This window comes from Malaya genurostris, chromosome 2 (genome assembly GCF_030247185.1).
Source record: "Malaya genurostris strain Urasoe2022 chromosome 2, Malgen_1.1, whole genome shotgun sequence".
Classification (NCBI taxonomy): domain Eukaryota; kingdom Metazoa; phylum Arthropoda; class Insecta; order Diptera; family Culicidae; genus Malaya; species Malaya genurostris.
In genome coordinates this window covers 242541402-242560559 of record NC_080571.1, presented here as the reverse complement: position 1 = coordinate 242560559, position 19158 = coordinate 242541402, and the positions used below count along the sequence as shown (strand labels likewise).

Here is a 19158-nt window from a genome sequence, read left to right as displayed (position 1 = left end):
TAACAAAACGGGTTCGATTTTGTATTGCGTTGAAGAATGAGAAGTAGGCAAAATTCTGTACATAGTTTTGGCAATATGTATTAAATCTGTATCCTGCATGAAATTTGCATGGACGTATACAAATCAATAAATTGTAGGTAATTCTGTATGAATGGCAACTCTGTTTGTAAATGAAAAAAATAAACACAGTCTAGATGACAGACACGATGTTTTTGATAGGGTATCGTGGCGACATCATGACATATGCGAGTACTGTCCCAATTAAAGGAATATTCGAAATGACCGTTAAAATGATTGAAGAATCTAATTTGAGTGTCCTGTCTGTTAGTCTGTGATTTATCTGCAATATTCCTCGAAAACGAAAATTTTTGCATTTGATGTTCAGCACGACTTTATTTTTTTCACATCGATTGAGAATCAAATCAAGATTGTTACAATTCTTTTTTTGCTCTGTGGCGGAGCTTTCAAAGTTGCGCTCAGACGAAACATTTTTTCCAGATATGAATATGAAAATTTTAAAATGTCTATTGCACTTTTTTAAGCATCACAGCGCAGTATTCTCATCAAAGCTATTACTGGACATTGAAAACGCAAATATCAAATGGATACTACTAGAATAATTTACATAATTTGCTATGATAGCTGGTTATGTATCTAAGCTAATCAAGCTTTGCCATCGTCATTTTTGTCTTTTTAGAAATCAGGTTTTTTTTTAGGTTTTCTGAGTGTACATACCGGAACCGTCTTCGAATTTATCCGTTCTGAAAAAAAAAAATTCGTGAGCACCCCTACACCCGCATTAAATGTTTTTCACTGCTTGTGTGAGTATTTTTGCCAGGCTCTCTCTCAGTCTGCTGTCATGGGCAAAACAGTAAGGTTGCGTTTCTCATGCCATAGCGTGGTTGTGTAGGGACCATCCGGATTCAATTCCGCTCCATTCTTTCATTCTGTCCGGTGTTGTGCTCCAGTGCAGTAGTGTGGACAATTGCTCGCGATTCATCAGTTCGCTTGTCGGATCAATCATTGAGTACTCCGAGAATTATCAAAGTGGCATTGAAAGGAATAGTGTCGATCTCAAAGCACTTCAAAAGTGGATAACAAGGGTGGTGTGTTTGTGTTGTTGGTGCAACATTGTGCAGCTGCCAAAGGATTTCGACTTGAGCCTTAAAGGAGCTTCCTGTAAGACTGTAGTTCAGCGAGTTTATCGAATCTTTTTCCCGCGGTGCGATCGTACAGTTAAAAACCGGGCGTATATGTGTGATCAGGCTAAACCTCGGAAGAAAAAGGAAAAGTTCCAGTATAACAAATCGATCATGGCAGCTACTAGTGTTGTAGTCCTGGATCGAGGCAATAATACGACCTGCACCATTAATTTACATGGTAAGTTTAAACTTGAGCCTATACTTTGTACCAACGTAGTCTGCAAAAGCCATTTTGGGTGGTGTTCGGGCCACGCCAAACAGCCCAGACATTAGAAAGCCGTTCGGTCGAAAAGCTCGGGCGCAGTGGAGGTCAATTCAAAACCTCTGAGGGTGATATGGGTGAAGGGAAAACCGCGTTGCTCTCCCAGAAAATAAAAATTTGCCATCGAGAGACGATTTTTTCGTTCTCCGGTTGGTTGGACGAACTGCACAGCTCTTCAATGTCGTGCGGTACACAGGCGAACAGCCTTTTTTTATTTACATACAACCCGACAGTTGAGTTCGCTATATTCACTTCTATCTCTCGAAAACCAGTGTTGTATAGAACACCATTAGTGTGTCGATATACAAAACTTTAGCAGCTATTTTTTCCTGCCGCACAGTCCGGGTGATATATTTTTTGTCTAAAAATCAAATGTGTATTTGCACTTGAGCTCGTGAGGCACACATGCATAAATATAAAACTCTTCAGCGAAGGTGTTTTCCAGTTTAGTTTGATGAATGATCAAATCACATTTAGCTTGGAACAATCATAACTGATTGTCTTCTTTTGGAACTCCCTAAGATCCAATTAAATGAAAATTTACTCAAAAACTTTTTTGGATAATGACGGAATATTTCATTATTACAGTTTAAGAAATGTATTGACCAATAACCTTGGTATGGATAACATAAAGAAACTATTCATTTGTTTCAGTTTCAGAACTAAGGTTTTTAATTCATTGTTAGAAAACGACAAAAATCTGTGTATTTTGAATTTCCTATTATGAGAAAATTTATTGTTCTTGAGCTGTAGAATAATATTTTTGTGTTTGAATAACTATATTACATCAAGAATTTGAATTTTGTTTAAATGCATGGAAGGTTTTAGCTGTATTTTTTTCATTTTTGAAAAGCTACTAATAAAATTTATTATATATTTCGAGAACGGCTATTCCTAAAACAAAGGTCATTATGATTCAATGTATTACTTTTTATCAGTGAAATCTCGTGCTCTGGGTGTGCATGTGTCTTTAACTTATCTCAAGCGCCCATTGCCTGACAGCGATTCCCAGAAAAAAACTGTTATCATACGTTTTGTTTATACCTATATGAAAAAATTTAAATCCTGATCTCAGGTAGGTGTTTACTCAATAGAATTTCAATTCAAATACTATGGATTTCTATTCAAAATGTTTCTCTTCGATTTTTGAAAGAAACCAAGGGAATATTTGTGCATTAACTAGCAGGGGTGGGAACAGTGGGAAGCTAAAGCACTTTTCGCTCCTAAAAAAGATTTATTGGAGTGGTCATTCCCTCCCAATATTTATGCAACTGGAATAAATATTTGAAATTTGCTAGAAATATCTTATGATATAACACCTTTTTTTTGTTATCCCACCCCCAATATTTAAAAAAACGATCAAAAGCTTATCACTCTCTCAGATGGTAAAATTAAAGTAAGACGTATTCACGTCAAAATACAATTGAAAAGTTTCCTTGATTTCATTGTTGAAGAAACATCTCCGAACAAAAAATCAAAAGTTAATTGATGAACTTTTATATCATTTTTTTCTCATAAATACGTTTATTTCATAGGCAATATACATAAGTTTTTCTTCGCCGTGGCATCCACAATACATAGTACTTTAAACCTAATACATTTCGAATATCATATTAGTATGTTGGTATTCATTAGTTAATCTAAACACTGTTTTTATCAAGCGAGTTGCTATTTTAAATTTCCTTAAATAAAATACATTCATTTTGTACATGATATTATAACTATTTCAAGTTTGTTTGTATCAGTTCATCACTTTTATTTAATATTGGCTATTGGTTGAAGTCATGGAAGAGAGAACAGTTTAACATAAAATCAAATTTAAATTGGAACTCCAATGGATTTAATGAAATGATAAAGAAGTTTCATGTATGTAAGGTCACGGCAAGCAAGAATGTCGCGAACTGGGACATTGGATAGTCTACCTTGAGTACGCAAGGAATTTATTAGTTGAGATCTGACATCACGATACTCCACGCATGTCCAAACGACATGATCAATATCGCGACAAGCACAATGATTAGTTTCGGAAAGTTTAATTCGAAGGAGATGTGCATCTAACGTGTAGTGATTGGACATGAGTCTGGGCATCACACGAATGAAGTCCCTACTCACATCCAGTCCCCTGAACCATGCCTTAGTCGATATTTTAGAAATAATTGAGTGCATCCACCGACCCAGATCATGTTTATCCCAAGAAGCTTGCCAGCTGGCAAGTGTTCTTTGGCGAGACGCGCTATAGAATTTGTTGAAAGCAACCACGTTTGGCTAAAATATCGGCTCATTCATTGCCTGGAATGGAGCAATGAGCCGGGACCCAAACTATTGTGATTTGATAATTATTATTCAAATTGTCGTTCAGGCACTGTTTTATTTTGCCCAAGAAAAACGGTTCATTTTTGTCAGCAGCGTTTGAACGAATGGCTTCAATTGCACTCAGACTATCTGTGAAGAGAAAAAAATGGTTTGGAAATAATGTGACGATTACACTTAAACTATATTGAACTGCTGCTAACTCTGCTATATGAACAGATGCAGGTTCTTGAAGCCGAAACATTATTGTTGAATATACCACACCCAGTAGCCTTCAACCATAAAGATAGATTACAACACCGCGACTTGAACCAAGAAACATTAGATCACAAAGCACATTGATAATTCGACTGAACCACAGAAGCACACATAAATTTTTATATCATGTTCTAGTTAGTAGTTAAAACTGGGTGGCAAGTGATCGGGGAAACCGGGAAAAAGTCGGCGTAGTCGCATTAGATATTTTTTCATTTTCACTTAATAAACGGAAAATATCACCCACATTTGCCTGGTAGATAAACCTATGCAATTGCTTTGATGCTTAGTAGCTAATAGTCAACAAGTTTTCTTGGGAACTACAATGGTAGGTCAACGAAAAAGGGCGTTAACGCTATCATCTTTCGTTTGTCTTTAATTCTAATCAATTCTAATTACGATTTCAAGACGTTTTCAGGATTCGGCGAAATGGCATTCGGCGAAATGTCATTCGGCGAAATAACCCTTTTGGCGAAATGGCTTTCGGCGAAACGGTTTTCGGCGAAATGGCTTTCGGCGAAATGACCCTGATCCGATTGCCTTAATTTCATCATAGTTTGTTTCAGTAAAGTCATCTTGAGACAATGCTTGTGTTGTAATCTTGGTATTGATTTCAATAGAATTCACGAAATTGAAAAGGCTATCAACTTTGACTTTATTCACCGTTTGAAAGGAATTTTTGATTTCCTTCTTTGAGAGCTGAAATTGGTTTCTGAGAGTTTGTAAAAAACCTTGGAAAGGTTTGGAAGGTGGTTGATTAGTTCAGTGAATCTATGTTTAATAGAAATGGAATAGAAGGGAAATAGAAGCAACCATATTCTTTGAGGATGTATATAAATTAGTTGCGTCTTTAGGACGTTTGCTGGTTTGAAGAATCGGGTAGATGTTACATACATTCGTGACCCTTGAAAACGTATACAAAAGAGAATGATTATTGGTAGAAATACATGCAAAAAGCACTCACTATTATTTAATCTGTTTAATACAAAATAAATTAGAAATTTCGAAAAAACATACTAAGTCTCAGAAAAAAACGAAAGAACGGTTCAGTAGAACTAATTGTTTAGGTAGGACTATTAAGTTTTGAGCGCTACTTTGAAATGCCCATCTCTAGAATACACTCCTAGTTTGAATAAGTCTTGAGAAGGACTGATTTTCCAGATAGCATTAAAAAGAATGATTTAGTGGTAGTCTTCCAAAAGAGTGAATAGTTCGGAAACAACTATTTTAATTTTAATTATTAGGCTTTGAATTTAATTATATAATTATTTAACTTTCAAATCAAATTTGTTGTGAAAGCTGCAATTAAGAGCTTTATTGGTAGGTAGAAGTTTGAAAAAAATGTGTTGATTTTTGGACAAAATTGCAAAAATTTTAATGCTGTATGCCTTCGTGAAATGTAGGACTGATCACAAGCAAATCCTCATAGTTTCGAACAAAAACAATGCTGTCGAACCGAAAAAACTGTAAGATCAGAGCCTATATTTTCATTCTGCAGATCTCCACTCTCTTCACAACCGGAAGTCGGAGCCAGATGAAATTCGTATGGGACCACAAGAAAATTGGTTCAGCCATCTAGAAGAAAATTGAGTGCTCAAAAATGTTACATATTTACATACACACATACAGACATTTTCTGATCTTGACGAACTGATTCGAATGCTATATGACACTCAGCCCTCCGGGTCTTGGTTCGAAAATCGGTTTTCACACTCAACCTCTGTAAATGAGAAAGGCAAGAAGGACTTCTTGCCTTTGTTATGTGAACTTGTCATAATGAATATTTCTTGTTTCTAAATCGAGATACCGGAAAAATACTTCATTCATTAACTCTCGATGGTCTTTTGGACATGGGATTTCTACTTCTAGTTTGAATGAAAGAAATATTTAAAAAAAAATACTGAACATAGGCGATTTGAGTCTGTTCTAAAAACCGGAAATTTTCCTCTCGTGCGGGTAAAACACTACGAGTTAGCAGTGCATTAGCAGTTTATGTTGAACTGAAAAAATCATCTCACGATCTTATTACAAATGCCAATGCCATCGAGTTGTTCTAATTACAAACATTTCCTGGTAGCGATTCTGAACTGTAAGCATAGGAATGTCGGACTTCTTACCTTTCTCTATAGAAAGGTATTAGAATTGCTAGAAAACCCGACTATTGAACGGAGTCTCGAAAACCCATAGTGTTATATACCAATCGACTCAGCTCGACGAGATCGGAAAATGTCTGTGTATGTATGTGCACCTTTGACCGAAGTTTTTTAACGCGCAATTTCTTCAAAGATGGCTTAACCGAATTCAACAAGCTTAGGCTCGTTTGAAAACTAGTATTGGGCCATTGATCAAATTCGAAGATTGAATAAGTGCGACTTCTGGTTCCGGAGATATGGTATAAGTGACGTAACCGACAAAACGCGTGGTTTTTTTTACTGCGCAAGTTTAGCGGAGATGGCTGAACCCATTTTAACGAGCGTAGGCCCGTTTGAAAACTATTGGTAAGCCATCGATCAAGTTTGAAGATCAAATGTCTGTGACTGGTGGTTCTGGAGAAATGATAAGTGACGTAACCGACTATACAAAAATTTTGAGCGTCCCAGAAAGTCGACGTTTCATACAATTCTAAGAGTTTTGGTATCAAAAAAAATTTTACATCTCGGAAATTGCTTGTAAACAAGCCCCCCCTCCCCTCTTGGTGATTTTTCAAGATCTTTCAAGGGTTTTTGCCTTTCTCATATAGAAAGATTATACAATCACTATGAAAACCGACTTTGCAACTGAGGCCCGGGGAGCAGAGTGTCATATACCATTCGACACAGTTCGTAGAGATCACAAAATGTCTGTGTGTGTATGTATGTATGTATGTATGTATGTGACAAATAATGTCACTCAATTTTCTCAGAGATTACTGTACCGATTTTCACAAACTCAGATTCAAATGAAAGGTCTCACGGTTCCATAGACTGCTATTAAATTCCATCCCGATCCGGAATTACAGTGTGATATGCACCAAAAAAAGGAATAAAATAGTCACACACGTTTCTCAGCAATGGCTGAACCGATTTCAACAAACTTAGATTTAAATGAAACGTGTTATAGCCAATTATACATTACAATTTTCCTGAATTTCATTTAAATCCGACTTCCGGTTCCGCGAACTCAATTTTCTTGAACATTTCTTAACCGATTTTCACAAACGAAGAAGCAAATGAAAGGTCATAAAATTCTTTAACAAGTCTCCGAAAAGTTGATTCGGATCCGACTTCCGGTTCCGGTATTACAGTGCGAGAAAGGAAAATTTTCAAATTTCATGAGTATTTTTTCACAAGCGATGGCGAATCGAGGTGCATATCTATATTTTTCAGTTGAAAAAAAAGTAAATTATATAATTTTGTGAATCTTTTATTTAATTGGTACCTACCTGTTAGCGTTATAACAAAATCATGATAACGATGCTTTTCTATAAAAGTAAACGTATTGGCTTTCTCATATAGAAAGTTTATGCAATTACTTGAAAAATTGACTACTTAAAATTGGGCCACATGGTTTAGTGTTCTGTATCATTCGACACAGTTCACGAGCTGAGCAATGTATGTGTCTGTGTGTGTATGTATGTGAGTATGTGTCCCATAGGTTACTATTGAATTCCATCATGCTTTCATAGGGTAAAGTGTGTTAAAAATTGAACACCGTCATTTTCCGTGACGATGCAAAAAAGGGTAAATTTCTTCTAGATTTGGCTCAAAACTGATTCAATTTGTAGGCTATAAACGGGCAAAATTACGATTCTAGATATGAGCAAAACGAGTCATGATTTGGGGAAAATAATATATTTTCATGCTGTGATAATACTGATCTGGGATCATGATCCATTAGAACTGATTTCGCTGAAATTTAAGCGTAACGCACTTGACGTTTGTTGGGTATAACTTCAGGTGTGTTTCTGCTACGATGGTAGTAATTGAAACATAAATTCAGGCGTTATGTTTCAAAATGTGAAGGTTTCGAATATGAATTAAATCGAATGATGTGATGAACGTTTTTTTAAGCGATTTTAACTAATGTCTCAAATGATATACATTTGAATTGCAAAACAGTGAAAAATATCATCACAATTTAAAATATGTTTTTTGAAAAACGACGACGTCTAAAATAACGTGTTTACTTGCGTTCATTGCTCCAGTTTTGATTTTGTGTTTCAGAATTTAAACACTTCAACAAACTGCATGAAAAAACACGTGTGAATCAAGCCTCTTAAAACAAATTCTATGTCAAATTCTTGCAAATACCGCGGAACGATTTTTCTTTATTTATGTTTTCAAAAAATCGTTTGCCAAATCGTCTTATTTAAAATATTTATTTAAAATCAGTTATTGGATGAAACAACACAATTATGAAAGGAATATACCTCAGTATGAAATAAATATTTTCAGTAGCTCTTGTTTTTCAATGTCTGCTTTTTGCCTTACCATTACTCTATTAAGCAATCTATCACATCACTGTAGGAAGAGGGTTTAAAGTGATATCCGGGTAGAAAATCGGAGTTACGAGCTCTGAAAGAAACACATTTCTCAAGTAACGCATTTTCGGACCATGATTAATTTTCATGGGAAAAGACTTAACACATGGATCAATAAGTCCCGAGACTAAAGCAGAGATGGCGCTCGTAGTAAACCAGTAACCACGTCTTTCTAGAGTCGATCCGACCAGAAACAGCTGAGTTATCGAGGTTGGAGTAAAGTCGTTTTGTAGTTTGTTTAAAAAATGGAAAAAAACGAGTTTCGTGTTTTGATAAAACATTGTTTTTAATGGGTAAAAACACCGTGCAAGCGAAACAATGGATTGAAAAATGTTATCCGGACTCTTTTCCATCAAAAGCAACGAGTTTAAACGTGGTCGTACCGACACAAATGACGCGGAACGCTCGGGTAGACCTGTGGAAGCCGTTACACCGCAAAATGTGAGTGAAGTGACAAAAATTATAATGAAAGATCGTAAAGTGAAGCTCCGTGAGATTACTGAGATGACACAGATATCATATGGAAGTGTATTTACTATCCTTCATGAAAAATTGAGCATGAAAAAGGTTTTTTCCAAGTGGGTGCCGCGATTGCTTTCGATGGAACAAACTGCACCCTGCCACAAGTCGATGAAAACAATGGCGAAATTGAACGAATTGGGCTTTGATCTGCTTCCCCACCCCCCATACTCGCCAGATTTAGCCCTCAGTGACTACTGGCTCTTTGCTGATCTTAAAAAAATGCTCCAGGGAAAAAGATTTGGCTCAAATGAGGAGGTCATCGCTGAAACTGAAGCTTATTTTGAAGCGAAAGATAATTTTTTTTTATAAACATGGTATTGAAAAATTGGAAAAACGTTGGAACCATTGTATCACCCTAACAATTTTGCAAAAAAATGTTGTTTCCATTGTTAGCCTCGGGACTTATTGATCCATGTGTTATTGCTCATGGTTTCATGGCAAGTTAGAATGATTAATGTCATGATTATTTAATCATAACAGCAGTAACGGATTTTTTCCGTGTATTAGTTTGTAACTAAACGAACCAACTTCGGCTATACTGGTTTCAAGTTCCCGATTCCAGAAGCACCGGAAAAAAGTGGTCAAAAACTCTAAACCGAAACCCACTCAATTTTCTCAGAGATGATTTGATCGATTCCCACAAACTTAGGCTCAAATCAAAGTTTTTATATGGCGTTTTTCATTGAGAAACACTGGTGGCGTGGATTGCTCTGGTTTTTCACTTTCGAGCAGAAATTGCAATGAAACACCGTCAAAATACTGCATTTCTGCTCGAAAGTGCAAAATCAGAGCAATCCACGCCACCAGTGTTTCTCAATGAAAAACGGCAATAGTTTCATAGGGCGCTGTTTAATTTCATCCGGTTCCGATTTACGGTTCCAGAACTATAGAATAAAGAGTGTTTAATCATTTAGTGCGACGATGCAAAATAAAGAAAAATTCTTATTAACTTAACATAACCGTTTACAATTTGAAAAGGTTTTGTTAGTTCATACCAAAAGAAAGTTTCTTATTTTATTCAAGATAGAAAAAAAAATTTCTTGACAGAATCTGAAATTTTTGGAAATATAAGTAATATGAGAAAGGCATCACTAGGTGGATGTTTAAACATGTTTTTTTAGATTAGCATCACTCTTCTCACATAAAAAGGTAACGCAAATATCAAGCGCTTGGTTTCAGAAATAAGAGTATGTGAAATAAGAGTATGTGACATAAACGCAGAAGCATGCTTTTGTGAACTACTCGAATCAATCTAAATTAATTGGTGTCAAAAATGATCCTAAATTAGTGTCAGAAATTATATAATAAAATGATAAATATTTTCATCAGACTGTTTTGAAGAAAGAGAAAGGCATTATCACACCACCAGGTGGATTAAAAAGGGGTTTCCATACCTCAGGCAGGCTATTATTTTGAGATTTTGATATATTTTCAATGTGGATTTGCATTGCATTGCGATGAAAAAATAGGTAACATTCTTTTAACGATAACATTTCTGTATGCTTTTCAATGAAATGAATTCAACTACATATATTTACTTCCATGCCTGTATCAACGGCGTAAATTTAATCTGAAATTTGCCGTATGTAAAGCTGTTGGGTAACGCATAACAAAGCACTAATTACTGCCAATCATGCTGACTAACCTTACCGGCGAAAAAAAAATCCAGCACAACCCGTTCACTTCTCAGATGTGAGTGAGGCAGGTGAAGCAGAAAACTGGAATTTGCAAATTTTCGCAAACAACGAAACCCCGCATCTCCAAGATTAATAGTTTTTTGGCACAATTTTACCAGTCAGCCCCCCCTTTTGTTCAAGCAACTAACGGTTTCCTTTCTAAAGTGTAGCTTATAGCTAAAAAAAATGTAGAAGCCGCTGCGCGCTAACGCATGCAGAGAAAGTTGCAGCTCTTCAAAACAAAGCCGAACCGAACAAGACAAACTTGTATTATTCGCGCAGAAAAAAAAACCCCGAATCGACTCTAATTGTAGGTTAGCTGGTTTGACTAATTCGATTCGACGTAGAACCCGAGGTTCGATTTAAGTCCCCTTACCTCCCCTGGCACAAATGCCCGTCAGCACCGGTTCACTTCAGTGTGATATCTATCATTAAAACTACACGTTTTTGCTCATTTGACATAGCATTCAAACACGCAAGTATTTGTGTGAAGAACTCCGGCTGAGGAAAAAAACGACTAGTAGAGGAAAAAAACTTGCCAATGTTACCAATTCGAGGTCATCTTGCTACTTCGCCGGGAGCTACTACCGCAGCCCCCTTCAAGCAAAAACCTTAACCAAAAAAAACGAATGTCAGTACTATGAAGTATTATTACAGCAACCACCACGCATGCTAATGCATGAGGGTACTCAAGCTTTAGTGCTATTTACGAATTTAACAACAACAAAACTTAAATATGCGCAAAAATACTTTAGTTGACTTCACTAATAGAGATCATTAAGCGTTATTCGTGTGTACGTAACGCATCTACGAATAGCGCTCACAACGCGGCTCAACCAAATGCTTAACCTCTAAAATGAAAGGACGGTTGGTTGGAGTTGCGCTTGTATCTGAGTACTTAAGTTTGACATGGTTTGTATGGGTAAATTTTCTTAGCTTTCGAGCTCCATGCGAATGACTTTGTGTGGATCCACCTGAAATAGTGAAATGAGCCTGAAGAAACCAATTCTCCAGCATGTTATAAGACTATCTAATGTATACGATTAACATTTAAAAGTAAATGATTACCATTATAATAAGACCAGCATTATGCAACCAGCATCAGTCAACTTGACAATTTGCCTAGTAGAAAGTATCGGGTATTATAGTTCAACTCCAACTCCGTCATGTTGTCCAGGTATCCTGCATCGTCGTAGAATAGATGCGTTCGAATCGAAAATCAGTGTTCAGCTAAACCTGAGCCAACATTCAAACCGAGTAAGTACAGCAAGTTACAACATTTGCCCTGTCTGCCTGCTGTCTGGTTTTTGCTACCCGAACCCGGAGCACCAATCACCAGCCGGTGACATTGAAGTTTGCATTCACCACGCGAATAAATCAAATAAGCGAACTTTGGCTGTGAGACTAGAGCGCGAGTGAGGAGTGTAGTATAGTTTATTTGTGTAAACCAACCACTTGTATGACGTTCGCGCAGGTCAGAGGAGAGAACCGATTAGATGACGACCGTACGATGCCCAGCTGACGATATTCTCCGTTACCGAACATCAAGAAACTTTGAACTACTCTTATGTTCTATCATGTTACATTTTGACGAAGGACATTCATTTTATATATTCAGCATACAATTATCAAAAGGGCTGCCAGAACTGTGGTGTTGCAAGACAACATTGGATGAAGCATGCGAAGAGAGCATTAGAAACAAACCAAATCTAGGGTAAAGGCTCTAGTAGTCATCTCATATACGAGAACCATTAGTTAGAGTGAGATCTGTTGTAGGGTCTAACTACATTATTTTTGCGTTTTTTTTAGATCTATCTTAGAAATTGAATAAATTGAGGACGCTTCTTAGATATCGTGATTTGCGGTGTCCACTGTTTCTCAGTTAAGACTTGTTAGAAGTCTGCAAATCAAAGCAGTATGATTATATCAGACGAACAACTTTGCTTCCGCCGTTTTCCGATAGGTGGCTGTACCGGCTGAGGCTGGTCAGAATACATAGATGATAATACCTTTAAGGTGAGTGTGTACAGTGCCTAACGAGTTGTCATCGCCGTTTCAGTGATAGTTGTTCTTGTTTTTGTATTATTCACGCTCGAAAATGTCTGTTTATGTGCCCAATTCTCGCCATTTGCGGGAAGTTTTACTTTTCTTTTACAATTCGAAAAAAAAATGCAGCTGAAGCGCATCGAATGCTCTCAGAAACTTACGGTGATGCTGCTCTGAGTAGAAGAATGTGTCGGGAGTGATTTTAGCGTTTTAAAAATGGTGATTTAGATGTCGAAGACAAACATGGTGGTGGAAGAGAAAAAACTTTCAAAGATGAACATCTAGAAGCATTGCTTGATTAGAGATTTGTGCCAAACCCTAGAGCGACATGACAAAGTCATCCTCCAACACGACAATGCTCGGCCTCACGTCGCAAAAGTGGTCAAAAAGTACCTGGAAATGCTGAAATGGGAAGTCTTGTCCCACCCGCCGTATTCCCCAGATGTCGCCCCATCTAAGTCCCATCTATTCCGTTCGATGGCACACGGCCTGGCAGATCAACATTTTCAATCTTTCGAAGAGATGGAAAAATGGATTGCTTCATGGATAGAGTCAAAAGAGGACTCCTTTTTTCGAGCCGGGATCCGAAAATTGCCGGAAAGATGGGAGAAAGTTGTCGCTAGCGACGGACAATACTTTGAATAAAACATCTGTAAGCTTTTTTTCGCAATAAAGCTTTTAATTTTGAATAAAAACGGCGGAGGCAAAGTTGTACACCTGATAGTAGATGTTTTTCTAAACTCCTACGTTTTTGTTTGATTTTTTATTTTTTTTCTGTAATTTTTGGTGGTTGCTTAAAGTCAAAACTTGGGTTTCACGAAAAAAAACCGCCATTTTGTGATTTTAAAACCTCCCCAAAGTAACAAAAAAAAAAAAACGAAAAGTAAAAACCTTGGGATCTGGTCTTTCAAATGTACTTTGCAAAATTTGAAAAAAATCGTGAAGTAGGTTTCGAATGACGATGAACACGGACTTTCGAAACCTTCATTCGAGAAAATCAGTTCTATATAATCGAAGGAAACGATCATATTTTTTCTTTGTATTTTGTTATAATAAAACATTTCAGGAATGTTTTGTCAAATTTTCAAGTTAATCGAAACAGAACTCTTGGACCTGCGCGCCAAGCTCTCGCCTTTTCACAGTATGAGATAAACAAAGATAAAAGCCCATAACTCCCAGAGTTTTGTTCCGATAGGCTTGAAAATATTGTAAGACTACAAGGATCAGCCCCATGGGGTTGTTCGAGCCATTGATGTGGAACAAGGCAATCAAAATTTCTAATGATCGACGTTTTCAATTAATCGTTACACTTTTGTATCCGCAAATGCACGAGAATCTGCTTAGATTGATCCCTATTAGGAACCAAAACCGAACACGCGAACCCAGAATATAGACTCTATTTGTCATGATTCGTATTGTTTTGTAGCCGACGAAATTACATCAATAGCCCAAATGTATGCAATTATATGTTTGTACATGCTTGCGATACGGATATCAATATTTAAGCTTCTCTTCGCCAAAGTTGTGTTCAAGTTTTGTATGCAAGCAGTTATTTTTATAGCATTTCTCTGCCATTACTACCATTCTGCGATTTCAGTTGAAACGATAAACTATTTCTCATTATCAATCGAGTTCATCTTATATAAATTAGAAATTAATGTTAAGCATTCAAAATTTATAGTTGTCAATTTCTCAGGCGGAACGACATAACATGGAATTTCATCCGAGCCTGCATGACACAAGATCAGAACATACCAGTTAAAGCTTCAAATCGCTTCATAGCGCTTTCTGTCTTACTGTCTAGAAACAACCTACCTCTGGCATGCTACACGTAGGATTGAAACGTTAGCTATAATTTCGCTTCTATTTATAAATTTGCGTGCTTCGAACAGCTTCGCTTTCGCATCGATTGACCAATCAGAGCGATGCTTTACCTTTGATATATCGCTTACTCCTTCAAAACCGTCGACTATGGCAGGGAAATCCCGGAGATTTTTTGCAGACAAAATAGGACACTGCTAGTTATTAAACAACATTTCAATAATATACAATTGAAAATACATGGCTATGAACATTTAAATTCAAATCAATACGTAGAAATATTTCCAATCAAATGTCACCATAATATTAATAATTGATACAAAATTGACTGAGCTGTAATTGTTCAAAACCTGACCACATTTCTACGTGTATTTTTCTTGAGTTTCTAATTTGCACCCCTATATAGAAAACAAAAATGTGTTCCACATTAAAAAATTCTTGAAGTTTATTACTAAGAAGTGTATCGAAAATAAGCGTAGAAAGTGTAGAACAGAAGAAGCGAACAGCAACAAGGGCCCGGAAATTGTATTCGCGTCTTTTGCAGTGTCCGGATGCATGCGTTTTGATGGACGATGAGATTTATGTAAAGGAGGACTCAAAAACCCTCACAGGTCCACGATACTTTACTGTCGTCGTTAGGGAGGAAGTAAGCGATGCGGACAGGTCGATTCAAGTGAAGAAATTCGGCCGAAAGGTACTGGTATGGCAAGCAATATGTTTCTGTGGTTTGAAGTCAACCATTTTTTTACACTACCGGAACTATAAATGCAGAAATCTATCGATCTGAGTGTTTCCAGAAGAGATGGCTGCCTTTATATAAGAAGCATAGTACACCTCCACTGTTTTAGCCGGATTCAGCGTCGGCTCACTGTGCCAAAACCACTCTCAATTGGCTTGCGGAAAAGGGTATAAATTTCGTTGAGAAAAATATCAATCCACCAAATTGCCCTCAGCTTCGAACCATTGAACATCACTGGGCAATCGTGAAGAGGGTCTTCAAGAAGACTGACAAGGCAGCTGGGAACATGCAGGAGTTCAAAAAAATTTGGGCTTAAGCGTCAAAAAAATGCGATGCAACACTTGTCCGGAATTTGATGAAGAGCGTTCGATCGAAATTTCGAAAATTCGTGAAGGAATAACTTAAATTTCATCCGGTTTTTATTATGATTAATTTGACCCTCGTACAATAAAGGATCAATTTTTAGTTTGAATGAAATATAGTTTTTTATCATTATTTGAAAGAATTTGTGGATAGCTTATTTTTGATACACTCCTTATAAGAAAATACAAAGAAAAAATAGATAAACTAAGATAAATTCTAACACGAATTGGTGCTCATTTTTGAACCAGTTTCATACAGATTGATTCGAGTAGATAACAAAAGTATGCTTCAGTCCTTACGTCACATATTCGGCAACATTTCTCAAACCAAGTGTATTAAAAACAATACATTTGAACTTCCGGTTTCGGAGATACCATTGGTCAAATCTGATGAAATTGTGTGGATAGAAAATAGTGCTATTTGTCGGTTGCGTCACTTATACGATTATATCTACATTACCGGAAGAGTTAGTCATATGATCAGGGCTGTTATAGGTCACTATCAACTAGGACTGCTGCCAACCAGGCTCTACAAATAACCATACATTGAGTGTCTGAGAGTGGATCTGTCAGAACTTAAATTCTCTCGATATTACATTACTCATGTCAATGCTTGATTACGCTGTGACTAAATATTAATCAAACAGCATAAACATTGGATTATATACATTTACACCAATAAACTCCGAAGCCCGATGACTTTGCAAAGAACAATAAACTTTATCAATTTATGTTTATGTTAGAACTCTCATTGAATTTATTTTTCTTCAACCGGGAATAGGAGAATGAGAGAGAAAATTAAAAAAAAGTCGCCTGTCTTTGACTGAGTATACTTCTACTTGGTCATAGAACTATCGAGTATCTCATTTGACAGTAACTTTCACCGTATGAAAGATGCATACACAGACATCTCGTCGAGCAGAGTTAAATGGTATACAACACTAGCGGTCTCCAATCGAAAGTCGGGTTTTCCAGTAGATCTATTATCTTTTTATAGAGAATGGAAAAAACATTACATTACATTAAAATACCTCTCCTCAATCTACGTAGTGAAGTGATCTTGCCATTCAAATAGTTTCATTAAAACAATTGTTCATTCAGTGTTGGTGATTGGCGATAATTTCTCTACAGAACTCGCTGCCTCTCAATTCATGAACCGTGCGAGAATTTTTCTACATTTCTTCACTCCACCTCATACTCTGAGTATTTCACGGCCCTTAACAAAAAGATACAGCCTAGCAATGATCGGCGCTGTGTGGAATTCACCAAGATAGAATCGCAAATTGACAATTATCGCAGAAAATAGAATCGATGATTCGACTTGATGATTCTCATACTAGGTTACATTATTGTATGGAGCATTTACAGACATTTTCATAGACACAACTTGTACAAAGATTATATGTACATAATTAGAATAAGCGGCAAAAGTCAAATGATTCTATCCCAATTATCCAGTGTCTGTATAGAATCGGAACGCAAAACGAGAAGGAGCGACCGTTTGTTGCTTCAGAACGAATCCACACAGCAGCGTGCTAACCCGTGATGCTCAGACGGGTCAACGAGAGAATTTCGCTCTCGCACTGGTGTCCATTCTATGTTTAATGAACCCTGCCGGTTTTTTGTTGCTGCGATGATATCCGTCTTTCTTCGATGGCACTGATTGAATCGTGAGAAGAGTTGCTAGTGAGCGTTCTTTGATACGATAAAAGCCATCTCTGTGTTCATTGAGTTCATTTTTTAAACAAATTTAGTTAGATTCTCTCGTGTCTATTGAGTATAAATCGAGTAATTCACAAGAGCGTACTTCTACGATTACGTCGCTTTATCGGTAACATTCGCGTAATTGAAGTATCAGCAATAATTCATTCGATTTTGATCACGGAGCCCCTTCTGAGAAAATGAAATGCGAATACAAAAAGTGCGACTTGTAGGTTACGGTTACTTATACAATTATATCTTCGGAACAACAATTGTTTGCCATGAGCATTGTGAACTTATCAAATAATCTAATATTAGCTTTCCAACACGTCTAAGATCTTAGAAATCAGGCATCTCAGTGAAAATTAAGCGTATTGAAAACAATTCTGATATTTGTCACCTATAAAATACATCCTTAGAACCAGGAATGTTCGTTATTACCCTTCCGAATTTGATCAATAATCTCAATGTAGTTTCTACATAAAATTATCGAAATACGTTGAGCCATCTTCGAGAAATTCAGCCGGTAGAAAAAAATAGTGGTTTGTGGATTATGTCACTTTAACCTACATATCTCCGGTACCAAAAGTGACAACCATTTGATCTTCGAACTTGATCAATAAATCAATAGTAGCTTTCGAACTAAACTAATCGGTTTAGTCATCTTTGAGACATAGTAATAAAAATATGTATATCGGAAGTTTTATTACATACTTCTTCACTGAAACTTTAGTTTGATAAAATAATTTTTAACTCTTTTTTTAATTCTAACAAAAAGAAAACACTTCAAAGGATTCAGAATAAAATTCTGAAATTGATTTTAAAGCGTTCTCCCTGATTTAGTTCAAATGAGTTACACATACTCACCAATATAGATGTAACCATTAGATGTAATGTCACATGATATTATAAGAATATTCCGACAAAAACCGATGCAATCTTCAATTGAGTCGATGCGCTCTTTGTGTTAGTTACTAAGTTAGTATATAAGTTCCTCTTCCCCCATTATACCCTAGGTTCACAATTTTCTCCACCGAATTGCGGAAGAAAAAGATGTCATGATGGTAATAATCGAACCCAATTAAAATCTTAACAATTTAATTTTAATTCATATCGCAATAAATAATACATTAAAAAAACTCCTTTATGGTAAACTTTTACGAGAACGATGTATAATTCTTATACCCTAGCGAATACATCGTTAATGTAGGCAACAACTAAAAAATAAAAAAATTATTTATAGTTGAAGCCGAACATGTGTATTACCGCAAAATAACCGTCGCTCGTGTCAATAGCGCAAACCGCAGTGGAACGCAAATCACGCATTTGGGGCTCGTCAGCATTCGTCGAACTTTGATCAGCTCATGTCCACTATTAGCATCTTGAGGGCAAATGTAAAATGCTAAAAACTACAATCGCCAGTGAGATAGAACGCGTGCGCTTGTTTGCTTTTTTGATTCGTTGATCATAAAAATTGCCATTTGATTTGAACATACAACGCGTCCATACAACGAAGCTGTTGGTAATTTTTTGAAAGTTCAAGGCATCTCTGTACTGGATTTTTTTTCTCCTGGCTGGTGATTTGAATTAAACCCTGTAATATAATATGTGCATGGATGTGTGTGCGCGTGCTTTTCGTGGAATCTTATTTGTTTAGAAGTGATACAAAAATGATTGGCAAGTTTGACCTATACAATCATTTTAGGCTCCGGTATGAAGCGGTTACATTATCAAACTGCATAT

At 36.6% G+C, this 19158-nt stretch overlaps 1 protein-coding gene across 1 annotated transcript in view; it reads left to right on the top strand.

Annotated features, from left to right (window-relative positions):
- The first annotated feature begins 860 nt into the window (after positions 1–860).
- LOC131428379 (uncharacterized) overlaps positions 861–19158 on the top strand; it is a 93369-nt gene continuing 75071 nt past the window's right edge. Inside the window, exon 1 of the mRNA XM_058592290.1 lies at positions 861–1380. Within this exon, the coding sequence (XP_058448273.1) occupies positions 1254–1380 (127 nt within the window). The 5' untranslated portion in view covers positions 861–1253. The remainder of the gene's footprint in view (positions 1381–19158) is intronic.